This window comes from Chamaea fasciata, unplaced genomic scaffold (assembly GCF_029207755.1).
Source record: "Chamaea fasciata isolate MVZ Bird 193981 ecotype frontalis unplaced genomic scaffold, bChaFas1.0.hap1 SCAF_6, whole genome shotgun sequence".
NCBI lineage: Eukaryota > Metazoa > Chordata > Aves > Passeriformes > Sylviidae > Chamaea > Chamaea fasciata.
The window spans coordinates 37479317-37504622 of record NW_027094091.1 but is presented as its reverse complement, the minus strand read 5'-3'; the positions used below and the strand labels follow the sequence as shown (position 1 = coordinate 37504622).

The 25306-nt window shown below is 39.6% G+C and overlaps 2 protein-coding genes across 4 annotated transcripts in view; one reads left to right on the top strand and one right to left on the bottom strand.

Moving 5' to 3' along the window:
* SH3RF1 (SH3 domain containing ring finger 1) overlaps positions 1–23653 on the bottom strand; it is an 85142-nt gene extending 61489 nt beyond the window's left edge. The window contains exons 1-2 of one of the 3 annotated variants that reach the window (XM_066186013.1): positions 23569–23653; positions 21761–22249 (exon numbers count right to left, since the gene is read on the bottom strand). In XM_066186013.1, the coding sequence (XP_066042110.1) occupies positions 21761–22147 (387 nt within the window). In that variant the 5' untranslated portion in view covers positions 22148–22249; positions 23569–23653. Of the gene's footprint in view, positions 1–21760; positions 22250–23236; positions 23543–23568 lie in introns of those variants that run through there. The other 2 variants (XM_066186012.1, XM_066186014.1) reach the window with 2 other exon arrangements.
* Positions 22950–23703, top strand: LOC136290772 (WAS/WASL-interacting protein family member 1-like). Its single transcript, XM_066185079.1, has 2 exons — positions 22950–22999; positions 23124–23703. The coding sequence occupies exons 1-2, from the start codon at positions 22950–22952 to the stop codon at positions 23701–23703; spliced, it is 630 nt and encodes a 209-aa protein (XP_066041176.1).
* The last annotated feature ends 1603 nt before the right edge of the window (positions 23704–25306 follow it).

Here is a 25306-nt window from a genome sequence, read left to right as displayed (position 1 = left end):
TTATGCTAAAAAAAATCTGATTTATATTGCTGCAATCTACAGAGAGTTTGTAACCACTTTTGCCAAGACTTGTCTATGTTCTTTTAATATTCTGTTTGCCATTGGGAATTTTTTTTTAATTTCATTTTGTCAGTACAATGATTTCCATTTCAACAAGTGTGCAGATACAATCTTAAAAAAATCATTTATGAATAAGCAGCCTTAATTTCTTGTATTACAGAGTTCAAGAGCAACATATATAATTTTAAAAATACCACACAATATTCTAGTGTAAACACCATCACTATGCAGTACTCCCATGTTTGAGATTTCTCACCTTACCCACAAAGAAGATCTAAATGTGTTAGAAACCAAATGTTTTGTAAGTATACAAATTATACATGCTCATTTCATTAGAAAAAGAGATATGCAGGGTTTCTAAAAAGACAAAAATACAATAAAGAACAGATCTGCTCCACTCACTACTTAAAAAAAAATTTCTTTAAAATCAAATTAGGCTTCAAAATACAGTTCGAAATATCACATCTGAAAACCAGCTCTGTTTGCTACTAGTGAACTCATAGCAATGCAAGTCCACTGCTGAAATCAGTAACCTGCAATTTCCATAAGAAACCATTGAATCACAGAATGGTTTGGGTTAGAAGAGACCTTCAAGATCATTTACCTACAACGCCTCTGCTATGGGCAGGGACATCTTTCACTAGACCAGATTGCTCAAAGCCCCATCCCAACCTGACCCTGAACACTTACAGTCTTGTGTCACCTACAGCTTTTCTCGGCAACCCGTTCCAGTGTCTCACCACCCTCACAGTAGAGAATCTCTTCCTAATATCTAATGTAAATTGACCCTCTTCCAGTTTGAAGCCATTCCCCCATGTCCTATCACTCCACATCCTTGTAAGAAGTCCCTCTCCAGCTCTCTTGTATGCTCCCCTCAGGTACTAGACGGTTGCTCTAAGGTCTTCCAGGAGCCATCTCTTTTTCAGACTGAACAACTACAATTTTCTCAGCTTGTCTTTACAGGAAAGGTCTTTCAACCCTCTGATCATAAATAAATAAATACCTGCTTGTGTAAAACAGTACTGCTTTTAATCCTTGTTTCAGGTGTAGTATTTTTTGCTAAAAGTTTAGCATGAAATAAATCATATTTAATGTATTTAAGAAATGAAAAATAATTTGCTTTGGCATGCTTTCTGTAAATTACAACAACTGAGATATCTAGTTGCACAAGCTAAAGAAATGCATTATTTCTCTTTTAGGGTACGTGGATGTTTACTCATTCCAATATCTAAACGTAGCACAAAATGATTCCTGACTCCCCTTAATCCTAGGCACAAAGTTAATAGGCAGTGGACAATTTTTATTTTTAAAAAAAGAAAAATGATAAGATTATATTAATTTCACAGATCAAGAACTAAAGACTAATTCAAGCTCCCTGGAAGCCATTACTACAGCATCTAAAATGTTATTGCTTCTATTTTCAACACCACTTTCCTGCTGAAGATTATAGTCAATTTGGCAAGAACAATAGGAAAAAACTCCATGTGCCAGCTCATCAACAGGCACAGCTCATAACCTGCCCGTTAGCCTAAGCTGACTTTATCAGTAACCTTCAGCAGAAGACAGGAGTGGTAACAGTTGAAATGGCTACAGATAAACTTATCAAAAATCATGACTCAGCACACAAAGTGATCTGCCCAATGTCATATATTTAGCTTAAGAGCTGGAACTTAACAGTAGCTTACAGTCATAACTACAAGACAGCTTTCATTAATGCACTTTATTACTGAGGGCAAAAAATGAAGGTTTCTGAATTCATCCTGTGAATTTCATTTTTTTTCTGAGCACTTCCAGTCCTTCCTTCTTTCCCATAATGTCCAACTCCACCCAAGCCTACAAAGAATTTTTAAAAATCCACAGCTTACTGAGAATACTCTCTCTTGCAATATAGAAATTTTTCAAATTCATATACTGTAATATTTTCATATGGCTGGGCTGGGGAGCAATCTTGACCACAGGAACCTGAACTGAATACTTCTAGATTTGGTCTAGAACACTGATACAAGCTCATCTCTTTCAGCAAATTCAGTTGGAGTTGATTCTTCCTACCCATCATCGTATGCTTATTTTGCTTCCTTTTAAAAAGTATGAATTCATCAGAGGTATCTTGTATGTAACCCTGGCTGAACACATAATAATACACCAATCAATATTTATGAATGTATGAATACAATGGTTACTAAATATAGTAGTATACTGATGCTGTTGCTGTGCCTCCATCTTCGTGTGCGGGCTGAAGTGGAAACAACTTCCTAGTACAACCTATTATTTGTTTGAAAGGAAATGAGTGTCATCCTACCTCTGAAAACATGTTATTTTCACAGCTTGCTACGCTTATTGCAATGGAAAATAGGATAAGCTACTCTGGTAACTTTAGCAGAAAAGGTAAGAACAAATGAGTGGTGTGTAAAATGCATCATGACTACAGGAGACAGTCTTGTGAATCAGATTCCATCTAACTGTCCTTGATCCACTCAAATGTACATGTTGAGAGAATTACATGCCTCAACTCCCCATCTGCTCGAAACAGGATCTAAATAGTAATCCAATTCACTGAATATATTTCAGAAAGTATTTCTGCATCATAATATAAACTTTCCACTAAGGGCTCAGGCTTCAATGGCAAGAAAAAAAATCCAAGAAAAAATGGAGAAACTAATAAAAGATTACTTGTTGTCACTCTTCTCCACAAAAACTTATAAATATTTGCATCACCTCTTTTACAAAGAACTATAACTTGCTATAAGTTTATCCACCAAGTGAAAGACTATTAAGAAACTAAAAAATTCTTACTTGATAATAACCTTTCATTTGCCTTTTCCACAGTTTTTTACAGAATGTGTACACTGAAACTAATTTTCAGTATCTTCACTTACACACTTGCAGAAAGCAAGAAATACTAATTTTGCCACAATAGAAATTAGTACTTAATACTTTCCCACTACTACTAAAGCTATACATTTTTAAAAGCCATATTTAAATTATGTATTGACATGTAACGAAGACCTGAAATCCTGAAGGATTCAGTGGTTCTTTCCTCATTTATACCACTGAAGACTACTGTTAAACCTATTTTACAGCCTTCTTCATGTACATACTAATTTATAAATAAGACTAGTCCATTCAAGATGAAGGCAGCAATTTGCCTCATCAATCACTGCCACACAAAATAACTTAGGGGCAGGAGCTACAGGATAGCTCATTGCTTCTGTCCCAGTAATTTCCAAAATAATCTGAGTCTCAGAAATATTACTAAAAGCAGTAATTTCTACAGTAGCTTGGAATCCTAAGCTCTCCCTGTCTGACACATCAGGTCTTCATAAAAGATTTCTCTTCCACATCTATCAATGAATATTTAATCTCACATTACTTGATACTATCCAGTACTGAGTTTTAAAATATTTATAGTAAAAGAATCTTAAATAATTTTGAGTATTGAAACTACAAATTCTTTTGGAATACAAACACAATACTGAAAGCAAATATAAATTATTGTTCAAAAAGTAAGATGGTACGGGGACCTAAAATGCCACATAGCACTGACTTGTGCACCCAGCCAGCATGCTGACAGCTCTTTCCACTCCACCTTCTCTTTGAGTTAATGAAATAGACTGATCTTCATTTGAGAAATCCAGGTTAATCTAAGCAACGACAGTCAATCATTGAAAATTTATTTTCTTAAAACTGTGCCCTCTAAGGTCACTGAGATGCTTTTTAAGAGGCAAGAAAAATAAAAAGCTCTAAATTTTCAAACTCCAACAAAAGTAATTCTCTTACTGGGAGTCAAAACCTGCTTAGCATACAAGGAATTTTGGAAACAATTAAGCTACAATTACTATTCAGTCTACAGATGATATTTTGCTTTCGCTAAAGGCTTTTGTGCCCAATTTAAAATTCACTTTTTACTTACTTCATATCTATTTAAATTCTATTCTATCATAATTTTAGCATACTGCCCCCAGTGGCACTTACAATGCTCACCATATTGAGCATTTAAAGCAATTTCACCTTTGAGAAATTAAGGAGAAAAAAAATCCTTCATGATGATTTGGACACATCTATTGTAAAGTAATACTAAATGCAGCTGATCTTCTTGAATCAGAGATGCATGGTAGCCCTGGTAGTTATTTTAGTCCCTCTTTGTTTTCTACTGACCTTTTGCTCAAAAAAGTATTTTTCTTTTTCTGGCATGGCCTGCACAAGAGTAGAGATGACTTACAGCTCTTCAGCCTGTAGCTGGGTGGATAGTGCCCACTTCCCACAGACAAGAGCTGAAGAGTCTACAGCCCCACATCCTGAGAATGAAAGGCCTATGTATTTTGGGAAGCACTCAAGACACTGAAATACTGGGTAGGGGGTCTTTGCTGTTGTTGTTTTAATTGACTGTCCTATTTTAAGTGGAGTTTTTTGTTTTAGAAGAAAAAAAACAACTTTTGAAGGAATCCTCAAAGTAGCCATTTCACTCTAGAGGGGATTTCATACTGTGAATACTAGTGAACTAATCTTCTGCAGTTCAGATTATTTTCACTCAGTTGTGAAGAGGCAGAATTTCAGACACTTACTATTTTTCTACAGGTACCCATAGAGGTACCTATGGGCTACCTGCAGTGGATCCCTGTGGAATACCAGTCATTGGGAAAACCAAAACCATAGTTCATGTATGTGATCAAAGCTGCTGTATCAAACATCTTAACAGTCAAGTCTTTGCCGGTCTAGCAAAAGACAGTGAGAATATAAACACAATTGGGTCAGAGAGAAAAAATTTGATGTTGCCCAACCAACAGTAAAAACAGGTTTCTGCAGAAGTGTGTTATGGGATACGTACATTACCTGCTGCAAAAAAATGCCGAAAATTAGTTTCAGAAACTAGCATTTAAGTTAAGATCTCTCACAAAAAATTGTCATGGAAAGCACATCGAATTTCAACAACAGCAAGTACGAGGCGAGGATTCCATTAATAAACCTTATCATTAAATCTACTATGATTAAGTCTACACTCACAAAAGCTACTGCTTATTAACAGATCTTTCTCATCTCAGCAACATATTAGCTTAAGAGATAGATGAACAGCTTATTTTTACTGTTAAAATGCTGGAGGCTAAACTTAGTTTTTGACAGTGACGGCAGTTCTGATGTGCCTTGGTGGCACATTTCACTGCAACATTATCGTTACAAACTGGAAAACCCAAACACTGAAAGCACACACAGGATAATGCTGGTGGATATGCTTAGCATTTAACAGTCTTGTCTATTCATGGATGATTCACTTCAGAGAAGCTTCCAGCACAATGTCACTTGGAATAAGAATTTCTCCTAATTTTGCCAGCCTTGGACTAAGCAACATGCAGAGCAGAGTAGTGATGTAAGCTAGACTCCAGTGTTTTGGGTTCCACCTCCAGCCAAGAACAGGCTGGGCCATACACTGGTAATAACCTTGGCAGCGCTCTCCTCTGCTCCCAGCACTGCCAATACTAATGAAACAAAACTAGAAGCAAGAGGTTCCTTAGAGACTTTGTGTTAATGCTGTTTGGCTGGAACTATCTCTAATGCTTGTACTAATTATCCCTGAGTAGATTAGACCAGAGAGTGCCAAACCATTCCAGCAGTCCTTTCTGTGCACACTCTGCTGGGTGACCATATCTCCAACCTCAAAATTATACTAAATGGTTCACACCAACTGAAACTGCAACAAAGCCATAAGTTTAAAAATCCTTATAGCTACATTAAGACAATCATTACTGATGCACCCTGATTACAAGAGATTAAAAATACATAAACTCAAGCAATACATTAAAAAAATCACATAAATAAAAAATAATCAAGTGATAAATAAAAAAGTAGAAGGCAAGCAGTAAAATACACCCATGAAAACCCTAGTTTTCCCGTTTATTTGAAGTATTGCACAAAGTAAATGGAGAACGTGCAAAGGGAACAAAGGGATGGTTTCTACACACCAGTAGTTCAGCTTTCTAGTGCCAACATTTTATATGGTCCATTACAGGCCCTTTTATTCCCTCATCTGCATGCATCAAGTAGAACAGTTATTCTTCATCTACACCCATGATGAGTATGTACTTGTACTTCTCAATCATACTACATTTGTAGAGCCTCAGTTGTTCTCTCTCCTTGGAGGTAGAAGACTGAGGTTCTATTCTACTTCTTCAAAAAAGAAACAAAGTAATATTACACTGCTCAGTGATTCTTCTCAAATACAGATTTACTACTAAGCTTTCAAACACTTCGTGCAGTAACATAAAGCACACAAATTTTAATCTTTTTTTTCTTTTTCTACCACCTAGAAAGAACATACTTGAATAGGAAAAATGCTAGATACAGTGTGCAAGGTCATATGAAAATTGAAGTCCACATACATCTCAATGTACTTTGATATTAGTACTCTTAAGGGAATAAAACTAAGATTACTGCTTTTGTTTTTCCCTTCAAATTCAATAGCAGTCATATAATTCCCACAGGATCACAGAGATACAGCATACCTGAAATATAATATTCTAAGTTAAGTATGCTTCTAATGCTGCCATTTTAAAAGCAATTTAACTTGTAAAAAACCCCCTTAATTTATGATTTACCAAAAATAGTTTCTTTCAAAACAATAATGCTCCACCATCTGAAAGCTTATCCCAAGAGATACTATTTTCTTGTTAAAAACAGAAGTCAGAAACAAACAATGTTCTCCTAAATTAATCTCATCTTTACGCGAGGAAAATGAGAAAAGAAATATCACAACTAAGCCAACACAAACAACAAATGTTATGCTCCCCATCTGATAGTCAAAAAGTAGAGGAAAACCACACGTTGAGCCACGGTTAATTAAGTGCTTTCTAGACAAAATATGCAATCAGAATTATTTTATCTCATCAAATTATTCACTGTGGGTACAACCAAGGAGATTAAGAAAGAAAAAAAGAAAAAAGGTTCCATTTCCATAAAAAGCATCATTCATACCTGCAATACATGATCCAACACGACATGAGATCTAACCACCAAACCACAGACATCTTGGCATGGATTTCCCCTAACCTCTACTGGAGCACTGAAAGTGATGACAAAACAATTCTCTGGCTCAATGACCCCAGCACCCGCCTGGGATGTGAACAGTTGGGTTTTAATCCTTTTTCCAGTGAATTTTTTTTTTTTTCACAGAGCGGAACAACTTCAGTTGTTCCCCTTTAGAAAGAAGGCCAAAAGTCTACATGATTAGGCCACTTCAATCACTGGTACCAATCTTCACAGCACATTAAATACTGAACCAAAGGCTGACTTACCTTAATTAAGGAGATTCACTTAGAGCAGATTTAATGCATACTGACAAAATGACAAAATGGAGAAAACATGGGACTTCTATATCCAGTACAATTTTTTCAATGGTTTTTGAAACCATTACTTTCAAAGACAAACAAAACTCAGAGAGATAAAGTACAAGATATCAGTCAGCCCTCAATCTGAACAGCTGGCCAGCATTCCTAGGTCCCTACTGACTCACCTTCATTAGAAAGACAAAATGAAATTCAAAGGAATATTTACCAAGAATATTCATAAAATCACTATTTTATCCAAAACCAACACGACCAAGAAACAGCACCCTCTGCAATTTATCGGTGCTATCAGAAATTACTGTGCTCCCTAGAGTGTCATCTGTTGCCTTGATCATCCATGCAAAGCTCTGATGCATTTCTTCCTTCTTATTAACACTCTCTCAAAAATTCCATTTTTCTTCAGGCACGCACCAGCAACCCAGTTCTGCTATTTATGGTCAGTTTTATCAGCCTTCATAGAGTAGTCTTCCCTGTTCCAGACTTATTCTGCTGATTGGTGCCTTTAGCAGAAGCTTTATTGCTTCAGCTACCAAAGGAACACTAGTGTCCCTCTAACGAAGGATATCTACTGCACTCACTGATTTTTACCAGATCTGTTTTTATGGAAGCCATTAACACTCCTCTGTATTCCAACAGAATATTTTCCAACATATATTTTAATAGCAAAGTTCAAAACTGCAATTCTATTTCTATAGCTACAAGATCCTGAAAAATATAAACATAGTGAGTGTTTACGTAAGACCACTTTGGACAGATTTCATCCATTAAGTTTTATATGCTGAAAAAAGAAATCCGCAAAAAAAGTATTTTTGTTTCAAAACACAGAACAAATCAAACCTTATTTCATCCACCAAGTACCACTACTAAGACATTCAAATTCATTTATCCTATAAAAATCAACTACCTTCTCCAAAAACAAAACACAGTTTGGCATCTAATGGTGTGTTCAGCCTAAACTTTAATAATTGGCATCCACACCCAAAACCAGACCTCTGTCGTACTGACAAAGTCCCAACACCGTGGTGCCAATTTGGTCTTCTTTTGCAAAAGCAGAGTGTTTTCCTTAAGTTAAAAAAGCCACACGCTCACAAAAATTTCATTGCCTCTACCTCTTTCCCAGAAACAAAACATGTGGAAAGAATATGAATCTCTGTTTTTAAACATATTTTTGCATTCAAGTCTAGAAAAAACTAGTGCGTAACTTGAGTTTGGTTTATATGACATCTTAAAAATTCTTACTAATGTTCTAGCTTTGAGCACCAGAGGTACTTGACTTCCCAAGATTTAGATGCTGTTCCCAGGAAGATGTGGGGTGCTAATGTTACAGTGCAAATAGCAGTGGTCAGAAGAGACAGCACAATGATTTCCTAAATGAGACTGCAGCCAGCGTCCAGATCTGAGGGTGAAGTTACCTGTTTAAGCACAAAGAGGATTTCTCCAACATTGTAAGGTATCTTATGCAAACAAAACTTACTAATTCCTGAAAGCAACAACTTTAAGGTTTGCTTGAAACACAGTGTGGAATTTTGGAATATTTTGTTTTCCATTTACTATAGGTGAGACTGTGCTGTGGTTACTGCACACTGGGCTAAAAGGTTTTTCGAGCTGTAAGACATGCCTAACTACAACAACCACGTTAGTGTGTGGTTTGATTCGGATAAATTACGTTGAACTTCCATCTGGCTATGTGCAACTGGGCTCCAATCTGACTGTATCTAAGTGAATCAGCACTGAAATCCCTTGAAGGCAGATGAAAAGTTTCATACAATCAGAGGTTTATTCCAAGGACTGTACCTCTGAATTTTTTAAGTCTTCCATGACTGCAAGTACAAAACTGTCTCTAAAATCATTTTATTTCTTTTTTAACCATTTCTAATATAAGCTCTTACTTGTGAACTGAGCAGTACACTATAGACAAAAATATACACCCACCTAGGCAACCACAGCCTACAAACCCCAAGAAAATGGGCATAAACTTCATCAACCAATCTATCTCTGTAACTCATATAACTCCCAACAACATCAAAAAATAAGGAACTGTGTGGTAGAGCCTAACCGCAGACACTTCAAAATCTCTAAAAGGAATACGGATGCCACATTACATAAAGTTTTACTCAGAGAATATTTTAAAAATGGCACTTTTTACATAAAATTCTGATTGCTGCAGAGAAAAAAAAAGAACAAACACTTCCTGACAATTGAGCTGGTTTAACTCACACCCCCATCTTCCTTGGATTCTTTTGGTGTAAACTCAGAAAATTTGAAACAAGTATTATACTTAAAAAAAAAAGTCTCCCTATCAAACACTATAAATGCAATTATGAATATTCCTTATTTAACTGCTTAAGACATAGTATTTAATATTTTATTTTTAAATAGAAAAGTCTACACCACCTGTGTATGGACTGCAGAGGATAAACTGGTTTCTCTTCCATGACATTCAAAATAAATGTTGATGTCTTTTATGCTGTTCCATTAAATGGTAGGGTGATAAAAAACAAAGAGGAAAGCATAAATGACATCAGTTCCCTGCTGCAAGCAGCACAATTCTAAGATGAATATATGAAAAGGTATGATTTCCTGAGAAAGGGGCATAAACCCACCGCAGGGGCTGAAGTCAGAAAAAAGTTTTCCTTGACCCTTATGTTTCTTTATGGGTTCAGAGGTTTCAGTACAAGAAGATAAACATTTATTGAAATTTTAAAGTACTTTGGGAACCCATTTCCAGAAACAGCCCACTAGTCATTCTATTTCTGCACAGAAAAACCAATTCCCTTATTAGTTAAAGTAAACAAAATCCCCCTTACAGAACAAAAACAATGCATTTTGAAACCATAGTTCTGGAAAGATAGTTCTTTTAATGGTATTACAGAAAGGTGAGCTGGTCCAACAGATTGAAAAGATACTGAATTTTTTTTTTTCTCAGAGAACGTGTACCATAAAACCCATTCTTCATATCATCACTACTGAATTCAAAAGAATAGATTGTGACCATGCTCTGTAATGCTAGCATGATATTTAAATCCTTATTTTCAGTTATCACTAATTGAAGGAATAGACAAAAGACTGAGGAAACATGGAAGCAAGATGAAAGAAAATGCCATCAAATCAAAACAGTCACAGATTATTTTTTTTTCTTCCTTCTTTGAGAATCTTTTTCAGTTTCCCAGCAATTCCTAAGACACTAGCAACCCTTTTCGTATAATCTTTTTGCATTCATTTAATCCTATAAATGATTAAATACAGATTTCGATTACGACATACAGAATTCATAGCTTTATTGGTTCTATAAGAACAATGAGAACACATTATTAGTAATAAGACAGGTGTTTTAAAAATCTGGTGAAGAATCTCAAAGTGCTTGAGAGATATGTCAGAAGTAATCCTCAAAGTTCTGAATGGAAGTTCTTCAACCATTTCGGAACTGTACTAGTCTAAATGTCACATAATACGTGACACACTATTACAAAATAAGCAAGGAAAATTAAAATACACAGCATTCAAGTACACACACACTGAAGGAAATGAGATAGCATGTGAGTCAACACACTTATATTTCTTTCTCACCTCTTGTCTAGCCAACACCTCCATAGCAACTTTTCTATTTTGATGCTCTCCAAAACGTTCCTCAAACATCAAACTACCTCTTCAGCTTGCTCCTGCAGCACTTCCCCCTCACCAAGTCTCTAATGCAACTCCAGTGAGCCAAGAGTCATTTGCTTGATCCCATTTCCTCTGTAGTATTTTATCTAATTGGTCTACTGCTATGTTCCAAGCCTACTACCACAGTTTGTTTTCTTTTAACATCACTGTCCCTCTTCCTCCCTTATTACTTGACCATTTGGGTCATTATCACCCATCAGTACTGAAATTTCTCTGCTTTTAGCCATCTCCTCCCAGAGGCCTTCTCCCAGCCTTTCAATGAGGTGAATGAGCCTTTCATGCCTCAGGGCTAGATGCGTGCTCAGCTCTTCCGGCACCCTCTCCAAAGATAAGGTCACCCTTTCCATCTCCTGGACCTGGTCTGAGTCCTACAAGTTCCCCAGGGAAGTGGTAGAACCACCATCCCAGGAAGTGTTCAGAAAACAAATAGATGTGGTACTTCATGATACAGTTTGGTGGTCATAGTGATATTCAGTCAAAAGTTTGACTTGATGATCTTGCAGGACTTTTCCAACACTAATGATTGTATGATCCACTACCTCTGTTCCTACTCTGGTGCTGTGCGAACATGTATGGCAGGAATCCTCCTGTTAAGCTGAATTCTTCCCCTACACATGGCTTCTTTTTCATTCCTCCAACTCCACTACTTCAGGAGTTATGCCCAGGAGACAGACACAGCTAAAGCTCAGTAGTGTTAGAAAAGCCAAAACTGAACAGAAGCAATATCCAGGTTGCAGTGGTGGCCAAGGCCACATTATTGGCATATTGTTCTTTGTGGTCTTTAAATTCTGGTTCATAGACTCCTGATTGCCTGAAAGATTTGCAAAAATAGCTTGTGAAACAACCATGAGAAGATTTTAACCTGCGTATGCACAACAGCAAGGAAACAAACCATTATTTTTACCTACATCATTCAATATTTAAAATTTAACCCTATTTTATTGGGTTGCAAGCCAGAAATTAATGCATTTTCTTAAAAATCCTTTATTTACTCTTCCTCCTCCCAAACAAAGAGATAGTAATTTCAACCTTTTTCTCAAGTTGTAAGTACTATGGTAGGGCATATAGTGAATGAAAATTTAGATCAGCATTTCTCAACTTTAAGATCTATCTTCTGAAAGATTATCTGTTCATCTGCTTATTGACTAACCCTGCTCTGCTTAGTCCCAAGACCTAAGAGGATTACAGAACCTGGTGGCAAGGCTGAAGGCTTGTTAACTTAATAAGGCTGTGGATTTAAAACTGTGTTAAATTAAACAGGTTTTGAAAATGGCTTAAGTCTGCTGGTGTGGATAAGAGTCTCCTCTCTTTATCTAGCTCATAAGAAAGACCATGTGAGATAGAAGGGCACTGGCACACATGAACAAGTGAAGGTCCATGAGACATTGATTCTCCTTTAGCATGCTCTCAGCTTCAGAATAAAAGCTTCTTTGCTACTCAGGGGCACATGACCACAGTGCAGTGAATTCTACTAGATTTTTTTTTTAAATAAACTTCTAGAACAGCTATGCCCTATATATGCCAACTTAGATCATCATCTGATTATCTTTCACTATTTTTCATTTTAACACTTAACACTTTAAAGTCAGAAGTGCATCATTCTTACCTTTTTTTTAATATAAATAAACACTATAACCTAAAGAGCTAAGATAGGCATGTTTCAAATTATTCAGTATTGATGTTCTGCCATCCCTGTGCAAGTAAGACTACATTCCTTCTCTTGAGTTCAGCAGCTTGAAAGTCTGGTGGAAATGAGTACTTTTGTCTTTAATCAGAGCTTTTCAAAAGCTTGTCTTGTAGAACTATGGTTCACACAAGGTAAAACAGTGGTTCAGTTCTTTAAAAAGCTTTCAAAGCACATGTATATTTTGAAACCTTAGAAGCTGAAAAGAGGAAGTCAAGAGAAGCAATATGCACATCTTTCCTTTACAAGAAAAGGAAGGCAGAGTTATCTCATCTTTCTGCAACATTAATGCCATGAAATCAAATCAGTTTTATTAACAAAGAAATGCTAAAGATTGAGGAGCACTTCAGGTGTTACAAAGTCCAACATGACACTTGATGCCAGGCTTATCTTCTGAACAGCACTGGCAGCAGTCCTTCACTTCAGAGAAAAGGAGAATGCTATCTACATTAATATTTAAACAACACTGAAATGCTTACCTTTGATCAAAACGCATTTATGATTAATAGCCTACTTTCCAGCTAGAAACTATAGACTTACACTTTGTACATTTACAGAATATAGAAACGGACTATATATATTTGACTCTGAAAAATGAAGAAAGACAGAAAGAACAGTAAAACACCAGAAAAGAGTTTTTAGTTCAATTAAAAAGAAAGAAGCAAACAAAAACTCAAACAGAAATTAACACCATATTCAAAAAATTAGATGTGCAAGACCAAGCATATCAACAATATTTCAAACAGAATTACTGTGTGAGAGGGATGGCGCACAAGAGAATCTTGTCCTCATTTGTAGAAGATCAGAGACATCCTCACAGGTTTCGGCTTCTTAATACTTGAAAACTTCAGTGCTTATGCTGGGGGTGGGGCAAGGCAGGGCAGTAGAGGGGATTAATCAAGAACCAAATAAGACAAGGACAAAGACCTAGACAAATTACTTAAAATTCCCAAGTGTTTATACTCTTACACTACAAAAACTTAATCTTTAGACATTAAATCACATACTTGAGTGCCATAAGTGTAAAATGAGAGTCACAACCCAAAGCTTCTAAGGGTATGGCAGATTGCTCATATGCACCACAGTTGACTTTCTCCTACCTAGCAGGCTCAGATTCTGAGACACTTTGGTAACAGTGTCTGTAAATGAAACATTGACTTCTGTGTTTCACTTTTCCTTCAACTGGGGAATCCAAATCTGTAGGTTTCCAGGAAACATTGAATGACGTTTTAAAGATATGTATTTAAGCATCACATGTCTAAAGATTTCAAAATACTGGACTCAATTTCTCTCTTTGGACTGATTTCCCTTATCTTTCTGAGTCCCAATGATTTCCTGATGTTTTAGAGGATGCAAACGTGAAAACAGACTTAACAAATTGCCTCTGTGCTGACCAGCTCAGTTCTGCACCCAAACTGCATGGCAACTCTGGCAACATCCATGTGAAAGAGATAAGTGGCATGCTCAGTGCAGCAAAGCTCTAAGCAGGATGAGTCCCAGTGTCCAGTCTGCCAGTCAGAGGACAGTACTGATATCTTCCCCTCTACACCTAAGAAAGATAAGGAGTGCAGAAAAGAGCACCTGGATGTGTAACTCTCCCACCTCAGGGCCACTTACTTTCTAAGATTAATCCAGCTCACCTCAAGGCAGCAATTCTCAGTCCAAAAAAACCCCCTGCTCTCCAAAGACACTCTGATTTAGTGATGTGAAAAGCAAAGGATTTGATCTAGTTCAACTGACCCAAGAATTCAGTGCTGTTTTCCAAGATGAGTATTTCTGTCTAATACAGAGGGATCTGGCAGGAAATGAGGTTTAACAGATGCACACTTTTCCTCTGTAAAGGCAGTAACGAGGTGTATGCATGAGCAGGGCTGACCAGATGATATTTCAGCTTTAATTACTGAGACACATTCTTGCCCACACTAGGATGTGGATATAGTCAGTGATTTAAAGGAGAAGAAGAAAAAGAAAAGAATAATCCCAGGAGGCTAGGCAATACAGCAATATTGACTTATACTTTATGCTCTTCATGTATTTGGCAGATCTTAGCCATCTATACTACAAAATTGTACATAGTCCATATACCTCTAGAGAAAGAAAATTTTCTTATTGTTTATTTTTTGTTCCTTATGTCTGACACAGTCATGGACAAATGGGACACAAGAGGTAAGAAGACTTAAGTTTTCTTTTTCTTGGAAGTAGTACAGTAAGATCAGAGGTAGGAGATCATTTGAAAAAAGGACAACAATGGAGCCAAAGAAAAGACTAAGGAAGGTGTTAAGCATATCGTAAGGAGAAGGCCAAATGCACGGCAAGGGGAAGTTCACCGAAAGAAAGACAAACAACTGATCATAACAAGTTTCCAGTTTTATTATCACAGCTGCAGTTAAAGGCTTTCTGTTTTCTGCAGTTCCTACCCATGCACTAAACACTGAAGTTCCATTAAAAACCATTCCACTCAGTTAAAGGAGAGGGGAGAAGGATTTCTAGCTGACCCCATCCCAACCAGCTCTTTGTACCATACGTAATGCCTATTAAGCCACCAAATGCATTGCAGAAAGCCAGACACTAAGCACAGAGAAACACAGCAACAGTACTACTGACTGACTTTTCTAACCAGATCCTGGACCACTTACATAAAGGAAATTTATTGGTATTTGATTTTTTTGGCAATGTGAGAAAAAATTGAAGCACTTCTATTCTCTCAAAAAAAACCTGCTTCCCTTCCCCAGCCCACTAAAAGTAAAGGCTTGAGATTTCCTTTTTATGCAGAAATTTAAATTTTCTGAATGATCAAAGCTTTTTGAGTAGAGCAACTCACTGGCCACATTAAAGTGGAGGAAAAAAAATGACCCTATTTTATTTCATGTAAGTGTTTTAAACAACTCTACATAAATGGAGGAATATTAAACTGGAAAATGAAGGGAAATAGAGACAGCCCTCTCTTCCACATGAAGACACAAAAAAAAAAAAAAAAAAGAAAAAAAAAGCAAGCTTGTAAACAAATTTAAAAGGGATTTCAGAATTCAGTACCACATGTACATAATGCGGACTTCTTTTTCAGTTTTTAGATCAGACTACTTCAAAATTAATTGTTTTCTAAGAAAAGGTATTACATTAGTTTGACAGCTATTTTATCAAGCAGATTAATGTTAATTGGCAGGTTCAAGATAGCTATGCAGGTTCAAAGTATAGAATTAAACATTTCTGCATTACCAACACAATTTACCCTATATATTCTCTTCTTATTCTTTTCAAAACATATCAAAATCTACATATCAGTGTGCCAGTCAGATGCAAATTTCCCTAGCTGAAGGATGGACTGCCACTTCCACAAATGTTTCAAGTGTCTGGCTTTTCCTCACTGAGGTATTCATGTGATTTCCTATTAAACATCCAAACAAAATTAAATCCTCGTAACAATGTGACACTAAGCATTGCACCATCTTTGGAACAGGAAATGGATTACGAACAGTTCTCCAATAATGTGGAAGTCAATGATTTAGAGTTAACAGCAGGATATACTGACCTCAACTGAGACTGTGGAACTATTGTAAAACAACCATGGATACATCCACTATTTCAAAAAAGTCAATGTCTGCCCTGGAGTGCATAAAGTCTAAACAGTGAGTCAAACAAAGAAAGTACTATCAGTCATATCTGCAGATGGGAAACAGAGGCACAAAGAGCTTTGAGTGATTCTGTGCAAGGTCATAAAGGATGTCTGTAGCAAAGCCAGGAACTGAGCCCGGAAGCTCTCAATCCTAGCCCAGTGCCTTTGGATACAGAGACAGTTCTTCCTTTAGCTTATCCTCCTTCTCTATCTAATTATTTATCTCTGAAAGGGAACACATTAACATCATGAGAGTCAGTCTACTTTTGCTTTTATATTTATGATCTCCATTACATTTTCTCTAGTTTCACATAGGATACAACAGTGTTACACAGAAGTAATTAAACCTACACAAGTAACTGTAAACATAAAAAGCATAATCTGGTATCTCAGCAGGCACGAAATGAAACAAAAGCATACATATATGATTTGCAAAGACGTCACAAAATATTTTCTAATAATCGCTCCAGAACGCGAATAAGTGTCTATCTCCAGATTCTCAAATGTTACTTGGGAACTTCTCCCCCATTCCTTCTTCTTTCCCCAGATTTATATGCCGATCATGATGCCAAATGGTATGGAGTAACCTTTTGGTCACAGGGGTCAGCTCAAAACCAGGTACCATCAAGAAATGATTCACCAGCCTATGACCAAAAATAACAATAACTGGAACTAACTGCATTAGCCACTGTGTTTTGCACTTTCTACAACTATGTTTTCCTTTAAATGGGTATACTTTACCATCTGATCTACTATGACAATGGGAACCTTTTCTAAGAGTACCCCTCCAGCAGACCTTTACTGATACATTTCTTTGTATTATTTTATTCCACTAACTCTTGTTCCAAGATGATTTTAAAGATCTGTTCCAATCTACACCTGCTGCTATGCTTGGCAAACCCCATATTTATTTACAATAACGTAATACAGTTATTGATCTATGGATGCACATTTTCCTGTTGTTATTTCCTAGTCTAAAAGGTTTCTTTTGATACTTAAGTTCTGCCAGAATCTCCATAGTCCAGCAAATGCCATGACTACAAAAGCAGCACTTGTTTTGGCTCCTGTCAGTTTTTTGCAACTGCTCAGCAGTTAAACTGTGAGAGCTGCACTCTGAGCTCTCTTCCCCAGGGGGGTTATGATAAAAGAAAACTGATTGCTTACACCATCCATTGAGTCTGACAGAGAAGCCCAACCTGCTTAAGTCCACACAGACCAGAAGGTGGCCCACTGTCCCTACCGCCCTCAGATGTGTGGCAAGGTCAAACACCATGGCTATAGGTGGAAAACCTGGCTCCATTTATTTTCCTTTCTGCTATTACAACTGTTTCAGCAGTTCCCAGGCAAGCCTGCTGGATCACAAATGACCATTGCTGCAGCAGTATAGATACAGGAAATTAAAGTTTTAGTATTGCTTTCCTTGTTAAACAAACATGAAATGGATGCATGGGTTTACACGACACAGCACCACTGCTAAGCCTTAGCAGAAGCTCATGAAACAATCTCCTGTTAGTGGGCTTTTCTTTCCTCCTCAGTGTAAAAGAATTTATCACAAACAACTCAGATGCTCAGATACTAGTGGCTCTAGCCCCCTTTAACACCTAAAGGTGCATTTTCTAATAGCCTGCAGTATTCTTTATCTTTTCATTTCAAGTCAACTTCACCAAGAGTGGTATCTCCAGAGGTTTCATGGGGCCTTCCAGAATAAAAACAACCAAAAGAGGAAAAGATTTAGGATTTTAACATTGCACTGTAACATTTCTTGATAAGATTATCCACTGACATACAGTGTAATACACTCAAATTACATCATCAATTCTTACCCAGCATAAGCATCTACTCTATCAGGGAATGGCCAACTTTTGAGGTATTCATGCTTTTCTTTCGTTAATGGAGATCATTTGAATTCTTCTCTTAGCTCTTCCTGCCTACATTTGGTCCAGAAAACAGACAAAAACCTTATTACGAAATATTTTCAACAGTGATGAGATTACAGACTATCTAAGCAGCTCTCCTCTAGGTTCTGTGGAAAAGATAGTCCTAACTTCAAAAAGTTGGACTATAAACAAACTAGAAGGAGACTTAGTATGTCTTAGGCAAATAAAAATTCAAAGGAAAAGTTAAACATGGATCATGTTAAATCTACCTAGGAGAGAACAGCTCTCCAACATGTAGCAACTTACGCACACAGCTACTTTTTAGACTCCTGCAATAAACACGCCCTTGTAAAACTGCCAAAATGAACTTAGGATAATTTCTGTTTGACATACTCTGTGAAAATGAAAAAATTAATAACATGAGCATAAACATAAAAGGATGGACCCTAACATTTTTGAGTGCTCTTTTGAAGGAAACATGGCTGATGTGATCATGCAGTCCCTCAAAAGCCCTCAGTAACTTCCTCCTGATGACCAGTCTCAAGCAGATTTGACAGTACGCTGTGGCTCTTACAGCTCTTCCAAGCTGTCAACTTAGCTGAAGGTTTTCGATTGAAAAAAAAGGAGAAAAGCATTAAATTTGCATCCATACCAGAGAGGAAGCTGCAGCATGTGTATAACTGTTATTCCAGGCAAACCGGCTGCCTAGAACAGAATTGCTGGGCAGACAGCAAACACAAGTTTTCCATCAGGTGCAGAAGAATGTTGCTGCCTTTGTCCAGCCAGTACCAGGGAAAGGAGGCTTTATACATCAAAACAGCAGGGGAACAAAACAGATTAAGAACTAGAGCAGAGAAATTGCTGCTGTTACAGCAGTGAAAGCTTATAGAGGTTACAGAAAGAAACAGGGTTACTCTAGTGGGGGAGATACTAGGCACAAGATTTGTTAATCCTCACCACCCAGCCAGCTTCATTAGTTTTAAGACTCAAGGAACCATTTATTTGTTTATTGCCATGTATCACCACATATATCCAGAGAATGCAATATACTGTGCAATTACAGGGCTGGCCACTCCACAGTCATTGATACAGTTCAGGAAATCATGCTGCAGTACATGCTGTATTAACCTTTTCTGAAAATTATGGCATTCTCTGAAAGGGCATTTATGAGCTTAGTATTACTTCAGGGTATAAGCAGAATGTTTATGACTTGACAGCCTTCATCCACATTCACTTCATTTAACATAACAGCAACTTTCATTTACTAGCTCCCCTTCAGCAAAATTAGTTTAGGAAATCTGACTCTGCCACTCATCTAGAAACAGATTTTCCTCTTCAACTCCCAGGGAGGAACTGCATTTGCAAGCATCTTTATGTTTGAGTTAGCAAAACAAATAGGGTATTCTATTCAACACTGTCCATTAAAGTGGCATTTTGCTTTCTGGACCTTTTTTTTTTTTTTTTTCCCCAAAATCATTTTTCATACAGAAAACGGAAAAGCAGTTCATATCTCCACCTTGTTATCCATCCAAGTTGGTTCATGTTCTTAAAAGTACTGGCTTCCTAGTAAAAAAGGCTCCGGACAAAGTGGACAAATTATGAGATCATCATCTTTCTCTGTCTCCCAAAGGAAAGAAGGCACAAGAATGTAAGACTTACTGTAAAACACTGAAAACTATCACTAATATACAATGAGTATCAGTTAATTGCATGAGGAATGCATACGGTCAGCGTTTTAATGGCAAACAGTACAGCATAAGCTGAGGCAACCTTCCATGTGTTATCACTTTCTACTCTGTGCAACATCTGGAAATGCAAATGTTGCAAAACCGGATATTATAGAACATTAAAAAATGAGAAAAAATATTCCATATTCAAGTTATTTTGTCTAATAAGGCTTCGAGAAACTCTGAAGTACAGTCCTTCATGTACAGTGCTGCACCAGAATCCTTTTTGGAGGAGAAGCAGTCTCTGAAAATACACAGCTATTTATAAAGGCTAACACAAAAATATACAAATTATAAGGGGTTTTCGGTTTAAGTTGAAGAATATTTGCAAATGCAAGGTATAATCATAAACATCTTAAAGTCCTGGAGAAGACCAGACTGGTTTTGATACTGCTGATGCTTCTTTGCAGTACTTCTTAAGGATTCTACATTCGGGAAAGAAAACTCACCAAAACCACAAAAACAAACCATTAACAGAAAAACCCCACAGGTCACCTTCTCTCCTCACCAATTAATATATACAAGACAAAACTCATTAGCAGAAAGTGAGTTGACAATTATAACTTCTATATTCTACAGAACCTAATGAGATCTCTAGCAAGCAGAGAAAGCAGTATCACCTAATGGAAAAACAATTGTATTTTAAACCCTTATGTAAATTTAAGAGGTGTATCTAAGATCTTTTGGAGAGATTCCAGTCTTGCCAAGTACAACTGAGGAAAATCAGTGTTAGGCTTCCTTCGCTGGGTAAGTAAACTAAATAATTCAGATACACTTTGAAATCAAGACTAGTCCTGCCAAAAATATGTTCAAGTCCTCTTCTTGAAACTCCTTAAGACACTTCATAAAAATCTAATAAACTCCACAAGATGGAAACCACCTAAACCATTCAGAAACTCCACTTCAAACACAGGAACTCAAACAAACTGGGCAGCAAAACCTTTCAGAGAAGTTGTCCTGCTTTGTCATTAGATAAAACAGAGCAAGGTCTGTCATCTCATAAAATTACATTTCCTGACACAGGTTCTAGAATGAATAATCATAAATGAGGCTACTGAATCTTGATTATATGGTATGACAGAGTCTACAGGTTGCACAGCTCTTAGGAAGGAACTAGAGTATATAAAGAAGGCAATGGCTTCCCATCCTGGTACATAGATCTTCCAACTCCCCTAGAAAAAAATATTTGAGGAAAAACTAATAAAAAAACTATGAGGACTAAGAGTGCAAATAACTTAGCAGATTGTAGGCAGTCAAAAATTTCTGTCTGAAGCAAAGAAAGTAAAAATTTAGGTACTTAGAAGCCAGTGGCAAAACTTATCTGCCCATGTTAACATTTGTTATGTCTAACTTAAAGGAAATTTACTGATTGTAAGAATCATTTCAGAAAGTGCATGAACCAAAATGAAATCTCTAGTCTTGCAGTTGACAAACTAAAAACAATTTCGAATGTTCTTCACAAGATCTCTATCCTTAACCTAACATAAGGTTTCCGCATAAGTTACCTTGCTCTATTTGACTGTCTTTGAAAAGGACAGTTAAGGATTTCTTCTTCTTGCCTTAAAAACTGAGAGTTTTTAATGCTTTTTGAAGCATTATTAGCATTTATATAACATCTAACCAACACTGATAGGAACATTGACATGCTTTGCTAGAAATCTAGAGAAATTCTCAAAATGACGTTGTTTTGCTGTATTAACTATCTGACTGCCCTTATCCCAAAGCAGAGACCATCAACCGTTTTGAAACGGTGCAGGAAAAGCCAGGAATGCAACAAAACACTGTCACCACGTGGTACTTACCCTAACAGGAGGGCTCCGTGCTTGCACCCTTTGCTGCTGTCCAACTTGCGAGCTCTGCAGGTCCTTTGATCCACAATTAGCTACAGTGTTGATGGGGACCCTTAAAGCGTTTGTGCCAGCAGTCCCACCGCCGGCGCCGGGTTTTCGAGGCCTCTGTTTGATGCCATCCAGTAGTCTAACAAGCAAAATGTTACTGGGGAGCTCGTCAACACCGCAGTCCACTAAAGTCCGGCACTCGGGACATCGCAGCTCATTGCGAGAGCTCACAATGCCCAGCAGGCAGCGTTTACAAAACGTGTGCTGGCAAGGCAAGACTTTTGCAGAAGCATCAAGGCGTTCTAAGCACACAGGACACTCCAACAGATCCAGCAAAGCCGATTCATCCATTTTCCTTGTATTACTTAATGAAAAAACAAATCTTTGCGGAATTTGTGTGTTTTGAGTGCTGCAAGGGTATCATGTTACATCCATTCCTCTTCTGACGGTGCTCTAAAATTTTTTGAGGGAAAAAGACATTAATAAGCTGGAAAGAGTCAGCAAGACCATTTTACACGATGATGTTCCTAAAAAGAGCAGAATAAGAGATCACTAGACTAATTCAGTAGATGCATTTCAACAATTGAAACATTAATACAGTGATAGCAAGCTACATTAACGTATCTGTCTATTTAAAATATTAAACAAAAGCTTACAGCTTAGGTTTTCAAATTCACATCCCCATAAATTTCTGTCTGAGTGATTTCATTTTCTCAAATTATTCCAGAACAAAGAGCTATCCCCTGTACAGCAGTATAATACAGCTTACTTTTCATAGTTCTTAATACATCAGTTTCTCTGAACATTTGAGATTAGCATTCTTTCACTACAAAAAGATGGCAAAGGTAACTACAACGGGGTCCAAAACCACACAGCCTACACCAACAGGGCATAGCAAGGGGAATTACATTTATGCTAACACTAAGCCAACAGTGAACTACATTTCTACCCTTTCTATGAAAACTACTGCAGCACATTACACAGCTCAGCCTTGAATACAGCCTCCAGCTCACAAGGTTTTAAGCTTACCGCAAACACTGACAAGAGGGTTCATTATAGTGCCGCCTTCAAGAAGCGCTTCAAAAACTATCGTGAAGTGATTTACAGCAGGAAGTGCTACTGCCATATCGTTCGGACAACACGAGCGCTGCGTATGCGGCCACAGAGGCAGCGGCGAGCCCCCAACCAGTTCCAGCCGATACAGCGAGGGGCTGGGAAAGGGAGGGGGGAAAAAACCAAACACCACTCAAGAGTCGCCCCCCCCCCCCCAAAAAAAAAAAAACCAACCCATTCTGCGAGAAGTCACACCAGGATGCTTCACGGGCAGAAAAAGGCTTGCTGACCTCGGCAGTGCCCAGCGCCGGGAGAAGTTGAGCGCCTCCCTCCAGCCCCCGCAGCCGCCTGCGGGAGCGGTTCCCCGGGTGCTCGTCCCGCACCTACCTGCTCTCGGGCTCCGCGCCCGGACCGCCTCCCCGATTCACTGCTTTATATTCCCCGGCCCCCCGGGGGAACAGCGACCCGCAGGCGGGCGGACGCCGCGGCGGCGGCGCGCAGGGGTCCCTGCGGGGACACGGGGCGAGCGGGGACGGCTCCGCGGGCGGCGGGGGCGGGCGGGGGGCACGGCGCTGTCACCCCGCCCCGAGGCGCTGGGCAGAGGGAGGGAGGGGTCGGGCCCGCGGCCCCTCCGCCGCGACGAGCCGCCCCTCGGGGAGCGCAGGGGGCTCCGGGGAGCTCGAGCGCCGCCCCCTCCCCGTCCCTCACCCGGCTCTCACCGTGTGGGCGCGCCGCCCCCGCTTTGTTCCCGTGAGGAGCCGCCGCCGCCGCCGCCGGCCCCACCGGTGCCTCTCCCGCCGCGGCAGCGCCTAGACTCCCGTGCCCTCCCCGCCCCGCCGCGCAGGGGCCGCTGACGCGAGGGGCGGCCCCGCCCCGCCCGGCACCGCCCCGCCAGGGGCCGCGGGCAGGGAGCGGGGGCGGGCCCGGCGGGTGCCCGGCGGCAGCACCGCCCCTCACGGGCGGGGACGGGACGCGGGGCCGCCTCCCTCCCCCCGCCACCCTACCATCCTCGCCTCTCTAGGTGTCTCTGGCAGTGGCTGGGGCGGTGGGAGAGCACGGGCGGCTTCCTGGGACAGGAGGAGCAGGCGCTTCCTCCCTGCCTTGTGCGTTGGGGGCACCTGGGGCTGCCGCCGTCTGCGTGGGGGCGGCGGCGAACGGGGAAGGGGGACGGAGGGAGGGAACGAGGGTGGGTGGTCGCTCTCTCGCTCCTCGCAGGGCTGCCCCCGCTCGCTGTCTGTGGGAAGTCATACCCGGATCGCCGGCCTGCGGCTGCCAGGCCGTACAGAAGGAGGAGCCGGGGTGCCCGGGGCCCTCGGCGGCCCGCCCAAGGAGGCTCCTCATGCTGGGCGGGCTTGTTCAGGGCGGGGGACCCTCCCTGAGCCTCCCCCGGCTGTGCGCCCGCAGCTCCTGGCGTCTCGGTGGGACGCGCTGAGGCCGCGGCGGTCCCCGCTCCGGGGGGTCAGGCGGCGCCGTGCGGGGCACGGCAGGGAAGGAGACGGGCTGCCGTGTCACGTCCATCGCGGCCCTCGGGTGCGGCCGTGCTCCCTCGGGCCCTTGCAGCACGCTTGTGGTCAGCTCGAGCGCAGCGTCTCCGTGGGCATGGTTAGTGCTGGACTTGGCAGTGCTGGATTAACAGTTGGACTTGCTGATCTTAAAGGTCTGTTCCAAACTAAACGGTTCTGTGATAGGACTGCTTAATTAAATAAATGATGCCAGAAAATTTGGTGGGTGCTTCTCTTCACACACTCTCCCCCACACACACAACCACACACCTCTGTATTCAGGAGATGATGCACTTGCTTTCGGGGTGTGTTGTGTGAGATACTTCTCTCCAAGACTGTGGGAATGAAGGAGGAAGTAAACCCTAAGATACATACAAATTACCATAAAACAAAAAGAAGTTAAAGCCTCTTTTTAAATCAAATGAGACCCCCTTGTCTGTGGGCGATGAAAAAGCTAGACAAATGCTTAAGTTCCAGTTATTTCTCTTGCTAACTGCAACTCAAAAAGGGAGCAATCCAAAAGCTTGTGTGTAGTTCTAGCTTTCAAGTTGACCCTAAGAAATGGTATGAAATTGTGTCAGGGGAGGTTTAGGTTGGATATAAGGGAAAGTTTCTTCACCCAGAGGGTGGCTGGGCACTGCAACAGACTCCCCAGGGAAGCCATCACAGCAAAAGACTGATTGAGTTCAAGGAGCATTTGGACAAGGCTCCTCCAGCGCGTGGTGTGATTCTTGGGGCTGCCTCCAGCAGGGTCAGGAGCTGAACTTGATGATCCTTGTGGGTCCCTTCCAATTCAGGATATTCTAGAACTTTAAATTTGCTATCATCCTTACTGAATTCTGTGTATATATAAAAAGTTGCCCTTTTTTTTTTTTTTCTTTTTCACACATGGATTGTGTAGGTTTGGATAAGCTGGTAGCATGACAGGCTTTTCTGTCTTACTTTTTGAATATGT